The 25161-nt window shown below is 38.0% G+C and overlaps 1 protein-coding gene across 1 annotated transcript; it reads right to left on the bottom strand.

Moving 5' to 3' along the window:
- Positions 1-4596: 4596 nt before the first annotated feature.
- Positions 4597-8340, bottom strand: LOC126755885 (uncharacterized). Its single transcript, XM_050468605.1, has 6 exons — positions 8150-8340; positions 7817-8094; positions 7569-7737; positions 7185-7487; positions 6891-7107; positions 4597-4838 (listed from the first exon to the last, which is right to left on the bottom strand). The coding sequence occupies exons 1-6, from the start codon at positions 8255-8257 to the stop codon at positions 4657-4659; spliced, it is 1257 nt and encodes a 418-aa protein (XP_050324562.1). The 5' UTR covers positions 8258-8340; the 3' UTR covers positions 4597-4656.
- Positions 8341-25161: the final 16821 nt, after the last annotated feature.

The following is a 25161-nucleotide window of genomic DNA, read 5'->3' as shown; positions in this document are numbered from 1 at the left end:
ATGATGATAGCGGAATAAAACTTTACACAAATATGGTATTGAGCTGAGGTAACCCTTTGTTGTATACTTTTTAAGGTCCCTGATATCGAACACGAAAAACTCAGTGCCTAACCTAACATAACCTAATTTTTCACTGAAAATATCGGTAAATCTCTCAGACATTTTCATGTAATTCAGAGGGCATCATTTTTATACTCTCGCAAAAAAGTTGCTAATAACAGTATCTCGATTATCACTTTATCATGCGAGAGTATAAAATGTTCGGTGACACCCGAACTTAGCCCTTCCTTACTTGTTTCGATGTAAGATGACTTTATTAACAGTAGCTTTCTTAGTTACCAGTTATTGAAAGGATTGATGTGTATTTCTAAACTTATGAACCAAACTTGGCCTCGTTGACCAGCATTAACATTCATCTAGCTTAGCAAAACGACCTATAAAGTATTTTTTTTGTAGCAAAGAACCCACTTGGAAAGAGAACCTCCAAAATATTGCATATAAGGCTCTCTCGACAGTATTGCCTGGAAGACTGAAGTCCATTGTAAATAAACTGACTGGACCTTACCAGTGTAGTCTTTTACTTTAAATCCTGAAGATTCCTTTTTGTTGATTTCAAAACCGCTTTATACAGCTCTGCCAACAGCTACCTATTCGACGACATGTCAAAATATGGTATCCCTGGGAATCTCATACGGTTATGCAGAACGTTTGATACCAGATGAGAATTTTTTTAGACGGGATGATTTTGATTGATTTTGATCTTGCGTCTTCTACAATATAACTTTGCAATAAGTGCTAAGCGCCGCTGTGACACGGTTAACAACGAAGTCGTCCTTTCCATACTAGAAAATGAAGCGAAAGAGGTTAACCCTGTGGTGAACGAGGACAAGACACAGCCTTAGGAACTACGTCACAGTTGGCAGCTATAAATTAGAAAAAGTGTACGACTTTGTACATCTAGGGATCAGCATAAAATCCAACACAATACAAGCCCAGAGATCAAGCGCTGAATAACTCTTATCAATTGGAATCGGTAGACAATTGAAAAGCAGATCCCCTTTTTCGACGAATCCAAATTACTCTCTATAAGTCTCCCATTCTATTATACGGGGCAGGAACATAGATGATGACAAACCGAGAGATGACCAAAGCACTAGGAGTATGCGAGAGAACTGTTGTCCCCAAGGTCTTTGGAGCCGTCCGCGTGACCTATGAATATGGAAGAAGATGGAATCACGTACTGTATGAGCTCTACGGCTACATGGTCATAGTCAAGCGTATAAAAATACAACGAATGCGCTGTTTAGACCTTGTCGTTCGCATGAAAAAATTAAAATTAAATATGTAATTTTAATTCTTTTTACTTTTAAGAGCTTTATATGAGTCCAAATATAATTCATGCTGAAATGAATTACATGCAAATTAAAGTTTTTATTAATTTCTCTACCAATCATTAAACAGTCAGCTTTTAGAGTACTCTAAGAAACGACTACAACTGTCAAAAAAAAAACACAAAAATATTAATGGCAACCCTCGTAACAGAAGCTTTGTTGGTAATTGTTTACTTATTGTTGTTATTGCTTTAGCGCTTTCCGTTATGGTATGCAACTTTATTTAGTAGAGCCACAAAGAGACGTTTCTGTTGGCACAACCCTCCAATACACCCTAGCAGGAGCAAACAGGCCAAGACCCTTCCAGTACTAAACTTTGTAAAGTCAACTTTGTCTGGACTCCGCAAAATCCGCTTCGGCCACAGGTAATGTACATCATTACCATTATAGCTACAGCTACATAATCAACATAATCATTACAAGTTTCGCCCGTACAGCTGCAACCATCTAACGCTGGACAGTTGGAGTTGGTCCGTAGCTAAGCAGCTGGTGCCTCAGTTAGAATTGGCCGGGCCAGACGATCGGGTGAACAATGGTGCCAGCGAACAAATCAATTTTCCTCGCATTGCACGGGGCATGCAGCACACTACCGAGTGCATGTGGCATGCGGCATATTCGCCCATTTCGCCTGCCACATTTGCAATAAAATGCAAATGCAAATTTTCCACTAGCTTTTCGCATTTGCTACTCCATCGGGCGCCAAATGGATCGCCGCTTTGTCGACTGATCTCACGGTTGGCTCGTGTCCATTTGCCGGCAGTAAGCACACCCATTTTTTATGGTACTAAAAAATTATTTGCTTGCTTTGAGGGGTACTCCACACACATACACAAACAAGTACGAGGAAATTTATTATTTGTTTAAACTTTTGCCCCCCTCTGCCGTTTGTCAGTCTGTGCATTGCCAATGCTATTTAATATTTCAATATTTTCTGCATTGCATTGATCTTCTGCTGATCTAGCTTAGAGGAGATGAGCTCGTACGCGTTCAGCGTTGATCGATTTTCTTGCACTTTGCCTCGTTCGCATTACCTCAATGCGATGATCATAGCGCTTGCGATGACCCTTAACGATCTACACACCTAAGTGTGTCTGCTGCATTAATTTTGTGAGCTAATTTAGCCATTTTGATTACTTTGACCCGAAAGTTTGTAGCTCGTGTGCGAAACTGCTATCGACGGTATCGATTGCAGAGATCAATAAGTTCAATTGTTGGACACAAGGTGGAAGACTTGCGACTGTTGAAGTTGTTCCGAATGCTAATACTCGCAATATGAGGTGTGGCTATTAAGTAAGGATATTGATACAAAATAAAATCCAAAAAAATGGCTGGCTGAATGTTCATTGGAAAAACGGTCGAATATGGATTTTCTTTCTATGGGGAACGCTTTCTATTTCTCTTTATTAGATTTGGGAAAAAAGAAACCCCAAAAACGATTATTTTACATATGACTCAAGCAGCTCACGACTTCCGGTCCTAGACCAAGTATCCTCTGCTTACCCAAAGAACATCCGTTTGAATGCGAGCTAAAGTGAGAAAGCGAATTATCTCCACCCAGGGTTGTGTGCTGAGTTTGGGACACGCAACCTAAATAAACACCCCAAATGTCTATGACACAATGATACAACAGCCTTGGAAAGCCCCCCGTTTGATGACCATCCTTCAAACGTATTAAGGATTACGATTTAAGTCCATGCACCGTAAATGTCCGGTCCCTTAATTGGGATGGTGCTTCTATCCAGCTGGTTAATGTCTCTTGAAGAGTAAAGACTGACCGCCGTCCAAGAAGTGCGATGGACATGACAAGGAGTGAGACGAGTAGGTCCTTGTCGCGCTTGACGACTTGACCGACAGGGTGGGCAAAAAAGGTATTTTTGGCACAACCGTTGATAAATTCAGCCTCCATAATGAAACATCCCCAAATGGGTTGAGGCTAATCGGATTCGCCGATTACCGAAATAAGACTCTTTGTAGTACTAGATTCCAGCTTCCTGGTTGTCTCCAGATGGAAAAGCCACCAACCAGATCGATCATGTTGTGATAGACGAAAGACACTTCTCCAGTGTTTTAGATGTGCCTACTCTCCGAGGTCCTAGCAATGACTCGGACCACAATCTTGTTACAGTAAGGACTCGCACCCGTCTCTGTGCAGCAAAAAACGCATGTCAACAAACACAAGGAAAGTTCGACGACGAGAAGCTGCACACACAACAGACAGCCTAACGATTTTCTTCTCGACTTGATCCCTGAGAGCACTCAACAGCAAATCGGTATAAGGAATGGCATTTCAAGCTGCTTACGTATAGCTGCAAACGAAACCATTGGTTTTCGGAAATGGCAAAAGAACAGCTGGTATGATGAGGAGTGCCGTGTCGGAGTGAAGAGAAAGCAGACTTCCAACCTCACAACGTTATAATCGACCACAATACCCGCCGGGGGAAGCAGAGGAAGAGGAAGACCTTCACTGCGTTGACCAGGTGGATAAGGACCTGACTACACTTGATATCTCCAATTGGCGCCAAACAGCGTTTCGACAATATTTCCTGGTTCGCCGAAGGTATGAGATCCTTGAAACCCCAAAATATATTCGAAAGCTACAATTTGCGCCAAGTGCATTATTGTTTTATCAAACAAAGTGCAACAGACGATGGAAATCGATTTCGATAGAAGTTGGTTCATTAAATCCCTAGAAGATATTGTCCGTACAATGACAAGCGATTAAAATAACAAGAAAAAAATTGGTGCGTTTTCAAAAAAAGTAGGATTTCGTGCCATTTCATTAAAGTCATTGCCAAATAAGGTTCATCGGAGAGTAAAAATGTTTATTTAAAGGTAAATATGATGTCATCCAAAGAACAGTCCAACATTTGCACAATTGTATTTGCTTGCGAACCTGGCGAAGATTGTCCCAGCCGGAAAGGGCATGCCAAGCACCAACACCATGGGTGGCCACAAAAATAGTCATTGGAGTTTACAATAATATGGTACACCGGTTTATACTTCGCCATCGCCATGATCAAATTGATCGAATCTCACGCATTGCTTAATCCTCAATTGTTAAAAAAGCGGTGAATTCGTGTTTTAACACAATTATTTTACGCATACGTATAGTATGTAGCAACCAAAAATATTCATACAAAGTCAAGGAACAAATTTAAGAAAAAAAATTTAACTAAATAACTTCAATTATTTATTATTTCTCCACATTATCCTTAATAATACGTCAAGGATATTGTTTACAATTATTAGTGTTTTTTTATATTTATTACATTTCAAAATAGCCATTGTATAGAAATCTTGGCAGTAGCACTCGTAACTCATCCAGAAGTTTTGGGTCTTCCAATTCTTTTCTTAGTACTTCTGCATTTTCGAGCACCTCAGCAATATCTTTATTCTCATCGGCAAATGTATAGTTGAATAATAGGAAACAGAGGAGTAAAAACAGTCCTGTTTATGTAAAATAAAAGTAAATATTTTACTACTCAATATCATTAACAGTTTTTAACATTAAATTGTCGTCTGCCATATAAGACAGAGCTGCTCCTTTATTATGAATCATGATTATCTGCTCGTTTTCAGTTATTACTCAAAACAAAAATTTTTGTTGTATGATATAGTTAATTATGATATTATTATTTTTAACGACGTGTGCGCATCATCAGAGATAGCAGAAGATCTCAACATCTCCTACAAGGTGCGTTCCAGTAGCAAAGTAAACAGTAAACTTTTTGAATTTAGCGCCCCCTGGTGTCACCATCTATATGTCGACAGGTGCGTTAGAATCTACTATCTTTATCGATTGTCCAGTGAGAATTTCATGATATTTCATGGATTGGAAATGAAGTTATTGCATTTTAAGTGTCAGTATGTTTGTGTTATCGTATCGTGCGAAAATGAGCTTCGAACAAAGAGCCAACATTAAATTTTGTTTTAAAATTAGTAAAACGTTTCAATTGATGAAACAAGTTTATGGCGATGATTGCGCATCCCGAGGCGGAGTGCACGAGTGGTTTCAACGTTTTCAAAGTGGTCGTGAGGACATAAATGAAGATCAACTTGTGGGCCAATCAAAATCCGTGATCACCGGAAATTCCATCGAAACTGTGCGTGAATTCATCAAAAATCAACCGAATTCATCACTGAAATTCATGTAAATGGAATTAAACATCTCCAAAACATCGATTTATCGCATTTTGACCATTCAAAAGGCTTGCACCGGCATGCTGGGGGCCATACCGACCAACGGGCTATAACACTCGATCGACATGCTTTGGACCAAGCAAAAAGCTATATTGAAGCAGAAGGAGACTATTTTGACTAAAATAAATTGATTTTGCTGAAAAAACCATTTGCTCTGTTTTTTAAGTCCTGTTTACTTTGGAACGCACCTTGTATTAATCAACCCAATACAAGTTGGTTAATATTTTGACTCGTACAAAAGATCATTCTGTCGTAAACGAAATTCATGGATTATTCACTACCATAATGTTAGGTGACAATCCAGCATGATCATTCCATCGCAAGCAAACAGTTACCAAACACATCCTAATTGGCATAAAGGGTTTGTCCGGAAAGTAATAGGACTGATTTTCTTCCGCCGCGACTGTACTTTGAAGCGTGCGCGTACCGACTAGATTCGGTATAGGACGTTCCTAGCTAACGAACAAAAGGCTGGTCAGTTGTCTCGGAGCACCTGGAGAGTCAGAACAAACATTTTCGCGCGACGTGTTTCGACGAAAATGCAGCGTTCGTTAGAGCAGAGGTACGCGATTAAATTCTGTGTGAAACCCGGTAAATCTGCGTCAGAGACGTTTGATATGATCAGCAGGCTTACTCAGAAGTTGCTTTAGCAAGAAGTGGTGTGTTTTGGTGACACCATGCCTTCTAGGAGGACCGGGAAGAGGTCCCTGATGAGGTCCCTGGTAGACATGTGACTTCGACAAACACCGACAATGTGACTCGTGTGCGCAAAGTTTTGAACTCAGACCGTCGACTAAGTACTCGTTTAATTGCCCAGATGTTAAATATATTAAAATCTGTGGTTCATGCCATTGTGACGGAGCACTTGAACATGCGCAAGGTGTGCGCGAAGATAGTCCCAAAAGAGCTCACTGACGACCAGAAATTGCGGTAAGTGGAAGTGTGCCTAGCAAATTTGAACATGCGTGAAAGTGACTCCCAATTTTTGGATAACGTAATCACAGGTGACGGTCATGGATCTTTGAGTATGATCTCGAGACAAAGACCGATGAAAGGCAAGCATTTTGAGACGACAGAGGGTATCTAAACAACATGCTCCTCGGCTCTCAAGGCTATTCCGGAGAATGCCTTCCATGACGCCTTCAATGCTTGGAAATCGCGCTGGCAGCGCTGCATCGACGCAGAAGAAGCATATTTTGAAAGCTTTTAAAGAATTGTAATGATTGGTTCAATAATTTTTTTTAAATCGACTTAGTCCTATTTTCGGACAAGCCCATTATGTAGCATACCCTAACTTACCCCAATATCTATGTTTTGCCAATTCTTGGCGAATTTCTATATGCGTAGGAATGTGGCCTTTGTATTCCGTTTTGCGCAGTGTCTCCTGAAAATTCATGATATAGAAGTAGAGTAGCTCGTCATAGTGGTCACGTCGCATTTCTGGGCCAAACATCATTGTGAACGCATAATGAAGATCAATCGCCGGCGATCCGAATATGCTGATCTGATAATCAAGCTGCGCACAGAAAATTGGGTAAAGAGCAGAAATCATTAATTTTTGTATTAAGTTATATAGTAAACAGTTTTGCTTACCAGCATAACATCAGTCAGTTTGTCCGCATTTTTCTTTATCATTATGTTTTTCAAATGAAAGTCCCCATGGTTGAGCACAAATATGCCATCGCGTTTACCACTGCCGCCTTCGTTAAACATATCGATCGACTTTCCGCATAGTAAATGTTCGACGGATGCGATGTGCGGCACATATGGTTTCAAATCATCGTATTCGCTTAGAATCTCCTTCAGAAATCCAATACCATATTTAATATGTGGAAAGGTATTGGGGTCGGCAGAGTTCATTGAGCCCTTGTCTAAAGTCGTTATGATATTGTCCTCCTAAAAAGTTGCGAACAAGCCAATTAGTTCAATATAATATTGAAAGAAATTTTAGTTTCAAAATATGTTTGTTTTCCTCACCTCTTCCTTGCACAATTTGTAGCTGATGGCATGCAATTTTGCCAGTTTGAGAAGTGTAATTTTCATTTCCTCCAAATTAGGATGGCGGTACCCTATTGTGGTGTAACCTTTGAGTGCTAAATCTTCAAAAACAACATATGACGGTGCGGTGGTGCTCGAGGCGATGAGCCTTTTCCAAAATATATTTAAAAATTTACTTTCATTGTCAAACTGTTGTTTATTTTTCAATTTCAATTCGGTGTACTCACTTTGGTCCCAAAATGGTGTTGTCGCCATATTGTCTCAGCACCTTTTCGATCATCGGCAGCACTTTCGTATATATGGTTATTTCCGTATCGAAATAACTATAATTTTTCATCACTTCTTTCTTGTTTCCCTCTATAAATGGTTCGACTTTTAATATGAACGATGAAACCTTCTCTTGTGTTGGCTGCGACGGCAATCTGTAAGTAACTTTGGCTCGAAACAAAATGCTTGCGTAGTTATCATTTTTCAATGTGCCTGGTTTCAGCTCTAAATTGGCGATCTAAAAATTGAAGTTTTATTTCAAAAAGCTGTGATTTTGTAATATGCACACACACCTTCGCGTTTTCAGTTTCGATGCTTTTCAGAACGTTTTGGAAAAATGCCTCGTTCAACCATTCCGGGAAAGTGAAGTCACCTTCGCTGCACTTTTCGTTATTTGTCATTGCAATGCTGCCCTCAAATTGAAAATTTTTATCTTCCGTATTTCATGGGGCTTCAATTGTAGAATGGAAACAATGGAGCTCGCGTGGCGCACTTTTATACCTACTGATCACTTCAAATACTTCAGATTTTACAGTTCGTTATCTAAATTTATTAGTTATTTTTGCAATGCCTTATCGCCTTATTGCATTCAAAAGCGTGGTGGTGCTGGATGTTGAAGGGGAAACGAAGCTCTTCAGAGGAGGAAAAAGTTTTGATTAACTCACAATGCACAATGAGTTTTACAGATAGCTCTTCGTATTCAATTTTATTGAGGCGGGTAAATTTGAAAGCTACTTTAGGCTCTATAACGGTTACTTATCTTATCATTTAATAGCAATAGATACAAACATAATGCGCGTGATACTAAAATAAATAATTTTAATCAATCTGCTCTCTTTCATGTAGCGACCGCATTTATAGAGATGGGATTTAGAAATAGTATTAATTTCGATGTGAAAGATGCACCTCGCTCTGGTCGACCTATCGTTGAAAAAGTCGATGAAATTATGGAAAGGAGCGACAAGGACCGTCTCATAAGCAGCCATGACTTAACATTCATCATCAAACGGTTTTGAACCATTTTAAAAAGGCTGGCTACAAAAAGAAGCTCGATGCACATGAATTGTCTGTGAAAAATTAAATGGACCGAATTAACATCTGCGATTCTTCGCTGAAACGAAATAAAATCGAACCTTTTCTGAAGCGAATGGAAACAGGAGACGAAAAGTGAATCAAATACGACAATAATGTGCGAAAAAGATTATGGTCCAAGAATGGTGAAGCTCAACAAATGGTCGCTAAGCCCGGATTGATGCCTCGAAAGGTTATGCTGAGTATTTGGTGGGATTGGAAAGGACGCATCCACTATGAGCTGCTCTAGCCTGCTCAAACGATTGATTCTACATTTCACTGACAACATCTGATAAGATTAAAGAAATCATTCGAAAAGTAACGGCCAGAATTGACAACAGAAAGGGCTTCGTCTTCCATTGGGACAACGCTAGACCACACACATTTTTGATGACTCGACAAAAACTGGGAGAGCGTGACTGGAAAGTTTTGATGCATCCACCATATAACCCTGACCTTGCACCATCGGACTACCATTTGTTTCGGTAAATGCAGAACTCCTTTAATGGAGTAACGTTAACTTCAAGTAAAGCCTGTGAAAATTACTTGTCGCAGTTTTTTTTCGCCGAGAAACCAGAAAAGTTTTACACTGATGGAATAATGTTTCTAGCGGAAAAATGGTAAAAAGTGCTCGACCAAAATGGTATACATTTGGTTCATTAAAGTTCATTATAAATATAAAAAAAGAAGTAAGTTGAAGTTTGGTTAGAAATACGAAAATACTTTTTCGACCACCCTATATAAATAAATATATAAATGACCAACGCGACAAGATTGAGTCGATTTAGCCATGCTCGTCTGTCTTTCGGTATATACGCGAACAAGGCCCTCAGTTTTTGAAGAATCGATTTGAAATTTTACACACAATCCTCGGACCAATAACGAGTTCAATTGACGAATTTTGCTAAAATCATAGCCATTCTTCCCGATATGTTCGGAAGAGTAATGAAATGGCAGTTAAAAACTAATTTTCATCATTCGAAGCTATTGCGACCATGTTATAATCGAAGTAGAGCTCATATAAGTTGTAAAGAGCTAAATTAAATAGAAGTATCTCAAATATAATAACTCCAGAACAGAGTATATTAAAGTTGCCACAAGATTTTTAACATCCAGAAGTAAACGTCGGAGACCCTATAAAGTACATACATAACATGAATGATAAGCGTGACGACCAGAGCCGATTCAACCATGTCCTTCTATCAGTTCGTCTGCATATACGGGAATTAGTCTCTTAGGTTTGAAAGATCTAATTGAAATTTTGGATCCTCAAAAACAGCTGCTGATTTGTCGGAACCGCCGATATCGGACCACTATAATATCTATTATACAAACCGACCGATAAAAATCAAGTTCTTGTAAAGAATATTTTACATTTGGAAAACGGGTGTTTTCCTTGATATTTTTTTAATATATTCAAAATTTACCTACCAATATACAAGATGGCATGTGGAGATTCCAGATTTGGAAAAAAAATCCTATTAAAATTGCTCCAAAAATGATGTAAGATGTTTCGAGTTCATTTCTGCTTGAAATCCCAACTGAATTTAATTGAGAAAAATCTTTTAAATTATGAAATCAATATTGACCCTGCTCATTTATCCCATGTGTTCACTCTTCTCATAAACTCATTCTCTATCTAAAATCTGTCACAAATTGATCAAACTTTCTAAATTGAAGTTTCATTATTAGCGGCGCTTCCTTGTACCATAACCTAAGAAAGTGTAAAGTGAGCATATTGTTTAAGTTTCGAGATTGGCAACTGTTAATCGAAAAGAAACTGTCACGCGAGTGTCAAAACTACAAACTAAACCAAACGAACTGTCATGGCTGCAAATTAAAATAAATAAATGACACTTTTCATACGAATTTTGTTTGTTTAGCCTGACAACCCAGGCATGACCCGAGCAAATCTCCAATCAAATACGAAGGAGATGGAGGCATAGCCAAATGCCAGATGCAGAAAACAATGGCAGGCGGCAGTGAGAGAGGCTCACATAACAAATGTCATTACATTAACAAAAACAAAGAAGAAGAAAAGTATAAAAAACAGCGAAAAAATTTTCTCCCGTTTCGCGACGAATGCAACGACGATGGCACAGAAATCAACACTCGGAAATTGGCGCAAATAATTGTGGCGTTCATATGTATGTATTTGTGTATGAAAAAAGTCAAACTAACTACCAACGAACTGCGTTGCATGTGAGGCAGCCACTGTTGCAGCATTAGCAGCCTTATTTTTAACCCTGTTAAATGTAACAGAATTATTGCGGACAACAAACGCTTGCAGCCAAGCCAACAGACCGTCAGCAACAACGATGATATGATCAGTGCGCAACAACAAATAGAAAAATTTCTAACAATGCTTGCAGCTTTACGAGTGAGGGTGTTCGTGGAGAGTGAGAGAGCGGTTGGGGGAGAGGCGATTTGCTTGCTGTTACAAATTTCTAAATCAAAGTTACGCTAACGAAGTCACCAGCAACGACAAAGCGACAATGGCGATCACAATGACGGCGACTACAACAACAATACACAAGCGTTACAACAACAACAACGCCAAAGACTCGCACATTAAATGGTGTTAACAATCAACACCAACTAGTTGCAACAGCTGCCACCAGCGGCAACAAGCACTACAAGAACAACAACAACAGACCTAATGCAACAAAAACAACATTCAATTCAACAATGCTATGCCAATAAGTGGGCAATAATGTAAAATGGCAACTCAAGTCGCTCGAAGGCGCTCATAAATTGTTGCCACCACCACCATTGCTGGCAATAAGAGTACGACCAACAACAACAAAAACAACAATGACAACATTAACGACCGCAGAAGTAGCGACAATGTCAATATTATTGCAGGCGCAACAACAAATTCCACAGGAATGCAACAGCAACCACAACAAGAACAACAACAGCAATTAGGGAAACTCCACAAGTGTCAAGTAGGCGACGCGGCAGACAATTGAAGACACAAATCGCCAACTGCATAACCGCATGATCAACAAAAACAACAACAGCAGCAACAACAACAAATTGTTAGATACAACAACTAAAAACACATACATATGTATATACATATCTAAGATCCTTAAATCACTGCAGCTTTGCCTTCAACTCGTTGCCGCCTCTGCGCCCACAACCAGTTGCAATGGGTGCTGCTCCCGCATTTGCTGCCAATTAAAATTTGGAAATCGACAATAAAATTTGTGGCAGTAATAGTCGATTGTTTGCTCTCTTGGTGTCTCTGGCTTCTTTTCCGTTAACTCAAATAAATAAATATGTACTAGGAAGAACACATGTAATAATCGTGCAACCTATTTTGCTTGATGGAAGGTAAGTATATGGTACTTAAAGCAGGAAAGTTCGACTTTGGCTAAATTTTATGCACTCAAGCCAAAACAAGTAAAATCGTTAACTTCGGCTGCACCGAAGCTACATACCCTTCACAAAAACATCTCGTCTCGTCATCCTAATCATTGATATACAGGGTCCGGCTCTCGAAGTGTAACCAACTTCAGACCGTTCGCGCAAGTGTCGCACTGGAATCAGCTGTTTATACATTTGCTGAATGACAATCAAATGGCTAAAGAACTGAAAATATCCGACCGCAGCATCCGACGCATATTGAAAAATGAGCTCAAGGTCAAGCCTTACAAGTTCCAAAAGGCCCATGATCTCACGCCGAAGCAGCAACAAGTAAGACTTGAGAGAGCGAAGCAGTTGCTTCGCTTGGCCGAAAGCGGTCAAATTCCGAACATAGTGTTTTCTGTCGAAAAAATTTTTCCAATTGAGCAATTTGTAAACTCCCAAAACTTTCTTTACTTGACCGACCGTTCATACGAAAATCCAAGTCATCGGTTGGCCACCAGGAGGCAGCGCCCGCCACAAATAATGGTTTGGACCGCTGTCACCGCAGATGGGCGCTCTCCAATTGTTTTCATCGAGCCTGGCATCAAAGTTAATGCGACATATTATCGGGAAAGTGTTGAGGCTGCTTTGAAGCCGTGGGCAAACAAACATTTCGGTCGTAAACCATGGACGTTTCAACAAGACTCAGCACCGTCTCACAAGGCGCGAGTGAACCATGAATGGCTGAAAAACAACGTTCCGAACTTCATTACGGCCACACAATGGCTTCGAATTCACTAGATCGAAATGCTGAGCCCTACATCTATATCGGTTAGTTTTAGGTGATACGTACAACCGTTAGTCGAACAAAACTAGTCTACTCTGTAGCAACATGTTGCAAGAGTATTAAAATAACGGCACCATTTTCTACGAATTTGTCTTTGCTGTGTGCAGAATTTATGGTAAGATTACGTATAGTAAACTATGTAGATATGAATTTATTGTAACTAAAATATTTTATTCGGCCAAAGCCTTTTTACAAGCCCACAATTTTGAGAAAAACTGGCATAAAGCCAAAAACAATCGTCTTTACCAGCAAGTCAGATTCAGACTAAATTACACAGATTTTAATTTGTGTTAATTAACCTAAATTTACCGTCCCTTGCCAAAACTCGCCAGAAAATGATGATTACCAAGATTGGCCACCATTTTGTATCAAAATGTCGGTATATAATATTTTTATACTCTCGCAACAAAGTTGCCAAAGAGAGTATTATAGTTTTATTCACATAACGGTTGTTTGTAAGTCCTAAAACTAAAAGAGTCAGATTTAGGGTTATATATACCAAAGTGATCAGAGTGACGAGTAGAGTTGAAATCCGGATGTCTGTCTGTCCGTCCGTCCGTCCGTGCAAGCTGTAACTTGAGTAAAAATTGAGATATCATGATGAAATTTGGTACACGTATTTCTTGGCTCCATAGGAAGGTTAAGTTCGAAGATGGGCAAAATCGGCCTACTGCCACGCCCACAAAATGGCGAAAACCGAAAACCTTTAAAGTGTCATAACTAAACATAACTAAATAAAGATATTAAAGTGAAATTTGGTACAAAGGATCGCATTAGGGAGGGGCATATTTGAACGTAATTTTTTTGGAAAAGTGGGCGTGGTCCCGCCCCCTACTAAGTTTTTTGTACATATCTCGGAAACTACTATAGTTATGTCAACCAAACTCTATAGAATCGTTTCCTTCAGGCATTTCCATATACAGTTTAAAAATGGAAGAAATCGGATAATAACCACGCCCACCTCCCATACAAAGGTTATGTTGAAAATCACTAAAAGTTCGTTAACCGACTAACAAAAAACGCCAGAAACACTAAATTTTACGGAAGAAATGGCAGAAGGAAGTTGCACCCAGGCTTTTTTTTTTAATTGAAAATAGGCGTGGCGTCGCCCACTTATGGACCAAAAACCATATCTCACTAACTACTCAACCGATTTCAATGAAATTCGGTATATAATATTTTCTGATGACATGTACGAAATATGAGTGAAATCGGTTTACAGCCACGCCTTCTTCCAATATAACGCTATTTTCAATTCCATCTGATGCCTTCTCTGTATACAGTAGAGGCCCGCTAATCCGGACATGGCCTAATCCGGATTCCACTGTAATCCGGACACGGTTAAAAAACTCAAAATTTCTATTATGTCCCTTGTAATCCGGACCGACATTCTCTATCCGTATTCTCTAATCCGGATCACATGTTTATTATTCACTACATTCGCTTTTATGCTTTATTGGTTCAAGTTTTTTTTTTTGCTTTTTTTGGAACATGTGTATTATTTGTTATAATAAACTAATAGAAATTTATATTTTTTTTCATAATACATAGTTCTGATATGTCTTTGGTAATCCGGATTTCCTTATATTCCGGATAGGGGCCGGTTTTAATTGACCCGGATTAGCGGGCCTCTACTGTAATATATATGTACATTAGGAACCAATGATGATAGCGGAATAAAACTTTACACAAATACGGTATTTGGAAAATATGTAAATGACGGATAATGAAATCTCGATTATCACCTTATCATGCGAGAGTATAAAATGTTCGGTGACACCCGAACTTAGCCCTTCCTTACTTGTTGAGTTTAACAAATCCCTGAGAAACAGAAATTTGATTATATTTTTCTACCCGCTGATTAAATTGTCAAGGTTAAGCCTTTTAAAAAGCTTCTACAGCTACAAACCATTAAAATAATGTCGATAAAAAATTTCTCAAATTTTCAGAATTAGTTTACTTATTATTATTTCTTACATATATAAATACAAAATAATTTTTATTTCTAAAAAATCTTATCAAAAACGCAAAATTTATTTATCTTCCTCAAGTGTGTAGCTTAACCGTCGTCGTTTGATCTGTCTCATAGCGGTTCTTTTGGAAGCCACTTGTGTGTTTGTTTCACTATTCTTCTTTGACGATTTATTCGAGCTCGGAGTTTCGTTCAGATTTTCACCACATAAAAATTGTTCCTCATCTTCTGTATCGGAGGAATCCGGCGTGTAGATATCGTAGTAAATAACTCGCTGATTTCTCTTCTTATAAAGAGATTCTAGGTTTAACGATTTCGCCAACATAGCCAGTGCGCCATATCTCGATTTGTTATCCAGACTCATTATCGTGTCTTTTTGGAATAATATTTTCAATAAATTGCAATTACGAGTACTTCACTTGCTACTGGTCGTGAGTGCAAATATTCACTAATCCTTAAAAAATGGCAGCTTAAAGCCTTTATCTATTGTTTAAGGTGGTTTGCCCTTGTTTATGGGTGTGATAATTAACACGTTAACCTGTGTTGCCGTGTAATTCTAGGTAGTGGTCAATCAGGTAGATGAGTTCATAAGAGTTGTTTTGTTTGTTGTGTTTTCTTTATCTCTTTAGTTTTTAGTCACCATAGCTATGTTTGCATAATAGTACAGTTAAGTAACAACAGATTATTTTGTTTGACTATACTATACAAAAGCCACAATTATTTTACGACACACCTATAAATTGTTTTATTCGGCTCCTTAAATTTTGGTTTAACTCATGTATTTTTCCTTAACATCTGAAATATATTATATTGTTAGCGTTCTTCCCTATTGTCTGTTTTGAATATAATTTTAAGTAAAATTTTTTATTTTGCTTTTCATCTATTTTTGTATCAGATCAAATTTTTATATGTACATATCTTCAAATTCTATACCCTTCCAACTTGCAGGGATCAAAGCCGGCTGAATAGCTGCAGGTGTTGTTAACTTATTTTGAAGACTCGCTAAAATTGATTATCATATCTTAACCGCGTCAGTGAAAATTATTCTAAAAAAAAATATAAAATAAATAAAAATATGTTTTATAAACTCAACCGAAGAGGCTAGATTTATTGACCAAGAGACCGAAATTCATTATACTAGGGAAATGAAGTTTAAGCCAAGTTCATTTTTATTGAGCGCCAAAACATTAATATAATTTTATAACTTTTAAGCAAACGTGATATTTTAATGAAAGTCCAATCACACATTTTGATCAACCTAAACCACGGGAAGTAGGAAATCATTATATAGAATACAACGGGACACAGAAATTTTTGACATTACTCAGACATGCTTGAGAACTTGTTATATTGTACATATACCTAGCATTTTAGGCACTGGAAGTTCGAATTGTGTAAAAGTCGTCCTCTCCGAATTTACGGCTTATCCATAAGTTTAGGTCTTTTATTAGTCTCGCCGTCCATCTTCCGCGGCTCTCGTTCTCCCATCTTCGTTGCCATACGAGAATCATGTCTTTTTTTATTCGGTCAATTGCGCTCTTGCTGTTTTCGGATGTTTTTTTAACTCCCACAACTTTTCCTTTCATATGTCAGAAGTTCAATTGGGGTTTTACCGCTTATCACCAATATTTCATCGCTTGACACTGTTTCGGTATGATCGGTAGGCTGATACAACTCGGAGGACTGCGGTGCGGTGCACTCTGGCTACGCCGGTTTTTTTTTATGAACATCTGCCCAGATCTCAACTCCTTATAATAGGACGCTAATTGACATTAGGAGCTTTATATTTCCTTGAATGGGGCCCCTATGTAGTTATTTGCATACGTATTTCGAGAGATATTTGCTTATTTGTTAGAGTATCGTGACCTGATTAAGCTCGCGCTTCTTCTGTGTCTCTTGCTTTAACTACTGCTGCAATATCGTCCCCGTAGTAAATTAAGTACGATTCGTCTGGCACTTCGAGATTTAGTATACCGTCGTAGCTGATGTTCCACAAGTCTGGGCCTAGAATAGATCATTGTGCTGCTTCTGATGTGACCGCTATCTGTCGTGTCGTGTCATATCTCAGAGATTGACCGTTAGATAGTTTTATACCGAAATACTGGAAAGTGAAAGAATTATATGAAATTTAATATTTTTCTGTATGGGAAGTAGACGTGATTGTAGTCCGATTGCGTCTATTTTCACAATTTGCCATAATATCAAGATATTATTGTGTACCAAATTTAGTTAAAATTGGTCTAGTAAGTCCGAAGATATGTAATTTCAACTAAACGTGGACGATGACAGTCCCGTCATCCGATTTCGATCCCGGCTTCTATAAAGCACTCTTATATCATCCTTGGCGAGTAGCGCTTTTAGTTATTGATTTATCGCTCCGTTAGTAGTTATAATCCGATACGGGGCTTATGGTCCGATTACGCCCGTCTACGGACTCCTCCCCACTTTTTTGCCAAGGAACTCAATTTCTAAAAACAATTTAAGAATCAATTAAATTCGAATACAATTGTTTAAATGCCTACTAAATCTTTTTTTCCGGCCGGTTATTAAATTTTCGTGTAGCCCGACGTTTGTACAAGACAGCGCAATGTGCAACCGTGTGAGTTATACAATTGCCACCGTAACGTGTAAACAATCAACCCACCAGCAATGGGCCAGACAACAACAAGCAATCGCTTTAGCCATAGAAGCAAAACAGCACAGCTAAACTAACGGTGACAGCTACAAATGGCCAATGGTCAACACTTGGAACTGAAAGAACTAAAAACACAACTTACTAAAAATTAGACAACAACAACAAGGGCAATCAATAGCAGTAGGCTTGAACAACAACAAGAACAAAATCAGAGAAACCAGAACAGACTTTTGCTAACATATATGTACATACTGACCATAAGCGCAAAAATTCATATATAGTAGGTTTGTAAATATATTTGCAAGGGAGGTCCTAGAATGGCAAAACATAGAATTATGACAATTTGTTTATATCATGAACACTAATGAACATACCTGATGGTTCTTCTAACAGTTCTTTCACAACGCAAATTTAGTTAAGATATCCTATCAAATAAAAGACATTTCTTTACCAGGAGGTCCTTGACGTTATCCTATACCCTGGTGAAATAACTCTTGATCTCAGAATGGAGAATTCTAGACGAATTGATGAGCTCGTTGAGGTCTTCAACTCCATGTGAAGGACTACTCTTGAAAGCTCCTGGCGTCTGAAGGTAAATGGGAACCCCTGTTATGGACATCAGTGCTAACGGAGATAAAGTCTTCCAGCGGAAAATTCTTCTACAAAGCCCATAGAAGAGGCTCTAGTAACGACTGGCCACTGTTTAAGACAGGACTGGCCATATACAAGTCCGAGTTAAAGAGGCCTACTGCGGAGTGTAGATGACTAACATAAGTTCTTACATTCTTTCAAAATATTCTACTCTATAGAGGTGCCTAAAAAATGCTGATAGTGCTTGGACCGTAAGCGAGAATTCTTTATGCTCACTTTCCGTCGAATCATTCCGCTGAAGAAGCGCCGCTGAGGGAACTTCGGGAGTCCTGCACAGCTTTCTTGACATTTTGGATGAACGTACCATACCTACGCGCTGATTTCATTCGAATCGTTTAAGACCCCGAGCCCTGATGTCATTATACCAGCGCAGCGAACGATCAACGTGTCGTGCAGCTAGCTGGCTGCCATGCGCGTGAGATTACGCCATGTTCCAAAGGCCTGGAGACTGGTTAAGGTGGCGTTTACACCAAAGTCGGTTGACACTGCATTGCACATTGTTGTGCCATAACTGGAGGAAGCCCTTTTGTACAACGAAATTTATGTAGGCCACCGAAGGGGGCTTCAACAATGCGCGGCCGGAGGCTCTTGAAAAATACTTCATATCGTCACCTGAAATGCAAAATAACGTAACATCACTTTTCGTAGGTTTACAGGAGAAGCAAAAAACCGTATAAAAAGAAAACCACTTGAGATATTGAAACAAAATTTTCAAATCTGAATTAACATGAACCCATAAGTATATTTTAGAAAAAAAATAATGAAAAAACTAAGCAAATTTTATAGTTGGTGTCTTACGCTATTTTGAATTTTCATTTCTGAAACAAAATAACGTATGATAAATCTAAATTTGTATAAAAAAAAATGAATATTAATACTTTTTTTTTTAATTTTAAATAAAACAGTTGCAAGTTTTTCATATTTCATGTCATTTTTATTACTAATATGTACATAATGATAAAGTTTAATTATTTTTTATTGAATAACTAATTATTCAAAAGGTATATTTTCATAAAAGTCATAACAGTCTGCTGGCATTAAAGCTTCTAGGTACTGCAGATGTTGCCATTTCTTCTTAGTTATTGTTAAACTTTGCAAAAGAATAGGCTGAATTCCTAGAAAAGCACGGGTCTGATCACTTGGATCATGGAGTCGCTAAACCGAACTCTGGCGGCTCCTTCTCTACCCATATACCGAGGGAGTTGTGGGTGGGAACAAGCCGTTGGAGAAAAGGGACAGTGTCTTCCAGGCCGAGATTGGAGCCATTAAGGTAGCAGTAGATTTACTACTCCGGAGTGCAGCCTCATTCAGAGGAGTGACCATCGACTCAGATACAATGAGAGATTCAGAGCTGATCGAAGACCTAACCTCGCTATCAATAGCATCGAGTGCCTTTGTGATAAGAATGATATGAGTGCCAGACCACAGCGGAATCTCAGGAAACATGAGCTAGCAAGAAGAGGCACCCTAGAACCGTTATCGGTAGAATGGGAGCGGATCTGTGCTCCCGTATCCTATTCTATTACTGCTGGGCCACAATTTTTACATACGCTGTTGAAAAAGTCTTTTGTCCCAAGATTGTTCGCATGAGATCTAGTGGTCTCTTTGCCCTCAGTAAGGCAGTCTTTCCCTAGTTTTGGGGCTTGTAACACGTCATTGCCCTATTGGCTTCTACGCAGTAAGGAATCCTACCAGACGCCATCTGCAGAAGCTGTATGGAAGAGGACTAGGTGGAAACAACTCAACACTTCCTTCTTGGCTGTCTTGCGTTAGGGAGGTCAGGACTTAATCACTTGCATACCTTCAGAAATCCCACCGAACTGGCGGGAAGCGTTTTGTTAATTTATAAGTTCGACCACAGGAGTTCTTCTTTTCTATGGCCTCACAAAGGACTACATATATGTATATAGTAGTCCACTTTCGATCAACGATGTAGCCTAAACTAACCAAAGCACATTGAAATTAATCACTAAAAACATAAACAATAAATGAAGGCTAACTTCGATATAAAAAAACACTATATTTCCACACTTGAGTGATGATGCGTTATTTTGTTTAACGAAATCAAGCACTTGATGATACGTTTTTTTTTATTTTTAATATAGCTTGGGTATTTTTGATCGCAGAAGCTTAAAATTTGCGACACTTATGTAATATGATGTGGTGAATCGTTATCAGCAAAAAACTCATTTTTGAATTTTTTGATGATACGTTATTTTGCATTTCAGGTGACGATATATGTATAGTCTTCTCTGTGACAAAACGATCGTGGCGGAGTGAGAGACTACGCAGACGTCGTTGTTCTTATGGTTAAAGGAACAATTTCTAAATACCGTCTACACACTGCTCAAACGGTACCTTAACGTTACCGGCTCAGGGATGTTGAGCATATGAAGGGCTCCGAGCAAGTACACGCTGAAATACTCTCCTCCTTCAACTGCATTTCTGAAAACTTGGATCACTGCGTTGCAGAGACTACTCCATCCATTGGCATCTTGCGTTCTAGCTCAAGATCAGTGGCATTGTATGTATATGTATGTATAATGTTACTGTGAAGCTACAGTTCAATTTACTCACAGTAGATACTTGCGAGAGTGAGAGACTTGAAGATTTTGTTTTTGAAGCCTTCTAACCCAACGCCACAAAACAATATTTTAAACTTTTGAGAATCCTGAACTGATCTAACCTCTTAAAACCCGTTACAATTGTTATTGATTTTTTATAACCTGATTTGGACCACTAGATTAAAAAACAGAATATTTCCATTTTTTTTAATTTCATAAAATCAACTGCTCCGCCTCAAACATATCCAATCGGTTTACTAAAGTTTATGCAATATCGTTTATCGACATTAATTAATCGAATCCTTATTTTTTGAGTACCACCCTAATGTGTACGTACATCAACACCCAGCAAATCGCAGCCGATTGCCCGCTAAAGCAGCTTGCAAATTGGCCAGTTCGTCGGCGAAGTGGCGTATTTAACACCTCAGCAAAGCTAACAACGATAGCAACAACAATAAACACTTACAACAACATGATTGGCTACCGTGCAACGGGCAACACTGCCGCTATTATAAATTGTATTGTATGCATTTGTTTTTGTTTTTTTTTTTTGTTTTCGACAGTGCTGCGCCTGCGCATTGCCGACTGCATTTTTCGTAAATGTACAGTTTTTGCCAATTTTCGGTGTTCGGTGTGAAAAATGGAAAATATTTGATTTGATTTTCAACGCGGCTTTTAGTTTATCTGCACGTACGCGCAATATCTCCTTAATGGCTGTGCTGTGCTATGTTATGTTATGCTATGCTGTGCTGTGCTGCGCTGCCGTTGTGGCCAAAATGGATAATTGGTTGTTGTAGTTGGCTTGTTCACTCGTTCGTGCCTTTGTTTGTTTATTGCCCACATTCTTTCGCTGCAGTTCGTGTTGTTTTTGCTGGCATTGTTTTTCATGTTGTTGCTGGTATTAGTTGTTGTTGTCGCCGTTATTGGGTGGCGAATATTGTACAGGTCTTGTTAGGTAGCCACTCTTTTGGTAATTGAATTGGCTTGTTAGCACCAAATTTTATGGTGACGGTCGAAATGAGATGGCCACAGTGATAAATTTATTTTTCCAAGTGCGTAATTTTTCTAACTTCTTACAGACTTGCAGACTTATTTTATTTTTTGTGCAGCTACACTCGAACGAAAAAATTAGTTTTCAATTCAGAGATTTTTTTTATTTTTGGTAATTTCATGTTTTTTGTCTTACAATGAATTCAAGCCAATTTCAGTCATCAGGTTTCCAACAACAAATAATGTGACTCAATTTCGGATAATATGAAATACATATTAGGGTTGTATTCACATGCTGGAATTGGCTAAGTAGTAGAGGCAGAATATTATTTGAATTCTTTGGCGCCGCGATTTGAAGGTACCGTTGGAAAGAGGAAGTCCAAAATATATGGGGTTATAGGTACCGCAAACGCTTAGTTTACGAGATTTTCGACCTTAAAGCTCAAAAATTCCCAAAATTGGAACATTTCAACAAGCTATTTTAGAACATTAAACACACTTTGCTCACATTTTTCATTTCAAATTAATTAAATTAAACTATAAACTCCACATTTTACTTTTTAACAGTCTTTTCGTAGTGAACATCATGTTTGTGCTAAATTTTGCGAGGAAATGGAGCGCTGCCGTGTGATAATATGGAAATTCGCTGAAATGCCTTTTTTCCCAAAAATTCCTCTATCCATTCATGTGGATATGTTCTTTATTTAATTTAATAAACAAATAAGTAATATTATATAGTAATATTATATAATAATATTATATATTGTCACCTAATATACAAAAAAACGTATTATCAAAAATAAATGGAAAGCGCTGACAGATATAATAACCAAAATTTAACCATTTTATAACGAAAAATCAAATTTTGTTTCAATATCAGTGCAAGATAACCAAAAAATATAACCACTTTATAACGAAACTCAATATATTTTTTTTATTTTAACGCAGAAAGGAGTACTATGCGAAAGTACTTCAGTCACCCCGGGTATTCGCTCGACCAGGGTTATTTTTTTAAAGTGCGGCCGAAGGCCGCCAACGCAGAAAGGAGTACTGCGCGAAAATACTCCAGTCACATAAATCACATATACATATGTAGAAAGAATTTTTTTATAGTTAATATAGAAAAAAGAATCACGCGAAAAAGCAAACAAAGAAAAATTGTTAAAAACCCTACAAATTTGCTGTTTAAGATGTGGCAAGGCTTGTTTTCCTCATAATTGTAAACAATCTAACCCTTTCACAGATGAGTGTGCTAAGTGATTTTTAAATTAATAAATTTAGGTAAAATATACCAAAATAAAAGTGAAATGTGAACTTATTTCAATGTTTAGAGTATATATTTAAATATACAGAGTGAAAAATAGAGAAATACCATGTGTTATTAGTGCAAATTTTTGAATTTTTAATCGTGAATGTTTTAAAAAATAAAAGTTATTTTTATTATATTTTAGATATTCTTCTCTGAAGCTCCCCTATCCGCACATACCCCATTTATACGGAAATTCGGATTTTTACCCCTCCGCCAAAGTAATCGGAATCGTGCCGCGAGATGGATATAGAGTTATATCAAAATGATCAAGATGACGGGGCAAACCTGCGAGTGTTTGACTATCCGTTCGTTCATCCGTGTGAGCGATAACTTTTTTTTAAATTAATGCATTACATTTATTTTTTTTTTTTTGGATAGAAAATAAATTATTTTTAAAAATTATGGACCGAAAATTATTTACATGCTCACCTAATTAAAAAATTATTCATTGCGGCCTGAAGGGTAGAAGATGGAATTGCCTCAATTATCGTTTTAATGGACTGCTTCGATTCAGTCAGATTTCTGGGTTTTGTTTGGTACACCCTTACTTGAGATAACCCCATAAAAAAACTCTGGTGCAGTAAAGTAAAATGACCTTGGGGCCAGCAGAAAGTTGAATTTCTTGATATTAAATTATTTCCAAATTTTATTTGGAGCTCCGCAAAGCCGGGTTGGTTATGTGTGCAGTTGCTCCATCTTGCTGGTACCAAATGCTATTGAAAAGAATACGTCGTCGGCGTAGTTCTGGGTTAAGAAACTTCATTCAACATCTTTAAATAACGATGCCCATTAACAGTTACTGTCACACCGTTTTCTTCAAAGAAGTAAGGTCCGACAATACACCTTGATGAAACTGCTCACCACACAGTGACTTGTTCTAGATGAACTTCCGTCTCGTGGATGATTTCTGAATTTGATTGACTCCATATGCGGCAATTTTGCTTGTTTACAATTTCATTTATGTTATTTGAACTTTATACGAAAACAGGTTTAAGTCAGGACTAACTCCATATTGTGCCGATAAGTTGAAACTCTTGGATTTGCCTGAATTAACGATGCAACAGCCGCGGTTGTTTTTTGAACACGAACATACTGATCTCTATGGTACGGTCTTCTTGCGCAACCTCCGAATCCGACAAACATATTTAACAACCTCATAAAGGTCTATCTACTCGGGAAAAAAGCTTCAAAATCTCGTCTAAATGTGAAAGATGGGAAAAAATTAACCATTGCCACCCCCACAAAATATTGTTAATCGAAAATATATAAACTGTTATGACTAAGCTACAAAATGAGCGGTATACCCCAAACAGGATATATTAAGTTTGCTGTGAAATTAGTAACAACGGAAAGACACATCAAAGGCTCTATAAAAGCTATATATAAATGGTCTGAGTTTCTCAGTATTTGAAATATCGATCTGAAATTTTCATTTTGCCTCTTCTCCTGAAGAAACTGCCCATTTGTCGCCACTGGCGTTATAGAACCTTTAAATAATATAGCTCCCATACAAGCTGATTGATCAAAGTACAGTCTTTGTATGGAAAACTTTTTTATTTCCACGGTTTATTGTTCAAAACATTGCACCCATTGGATTCGAACTTATTGTTTCGAGGGACCCACTAAAGCATAGTGGACTGTTATAACTGACCGATCAAAAGCAAGTTATATTTTCCTTAAAAAAATGTCTACGATATATGATATACATAATACTCGGGTTATTGTCCAAGGCATAATCTCTGACACATATTATTTAGATCGGAACACTATCACATATGCGTTTTCAGAATTTTTTCATATTTCTTAAAAATGATTTCAATATTTAAAAGGAATTCAATACAACAAAAAGGTGCATTCATTATACGAAAAACGCTTTTCAAAACGGGCAACACAAATAGAAGGGAAGAATGTT

This window comes from Bactrocera neohumeralis, chromosome 4 (genome assembly GCF_024586455.1).
Source record: "Bactrocera neohumeralis isolate Rockhampton chromosome 4, APGP_CSIRO_Bneo_wtdbg2-racon-allhic-juicebox.fasta_v2, whole genome shotgun sequence".
Lineage (NCBI taxonomy): Eukaryota > Metazoa > Arthropoda > Insecta > Diptera > Tephritidae > Bactrocera > Bactrocera neohumeralis.
The sequence above is the reverse complement of the archived record's forward strand: the minus strand, read 5'-3'. Positions and strand labels throughout refer to the sequence as shown.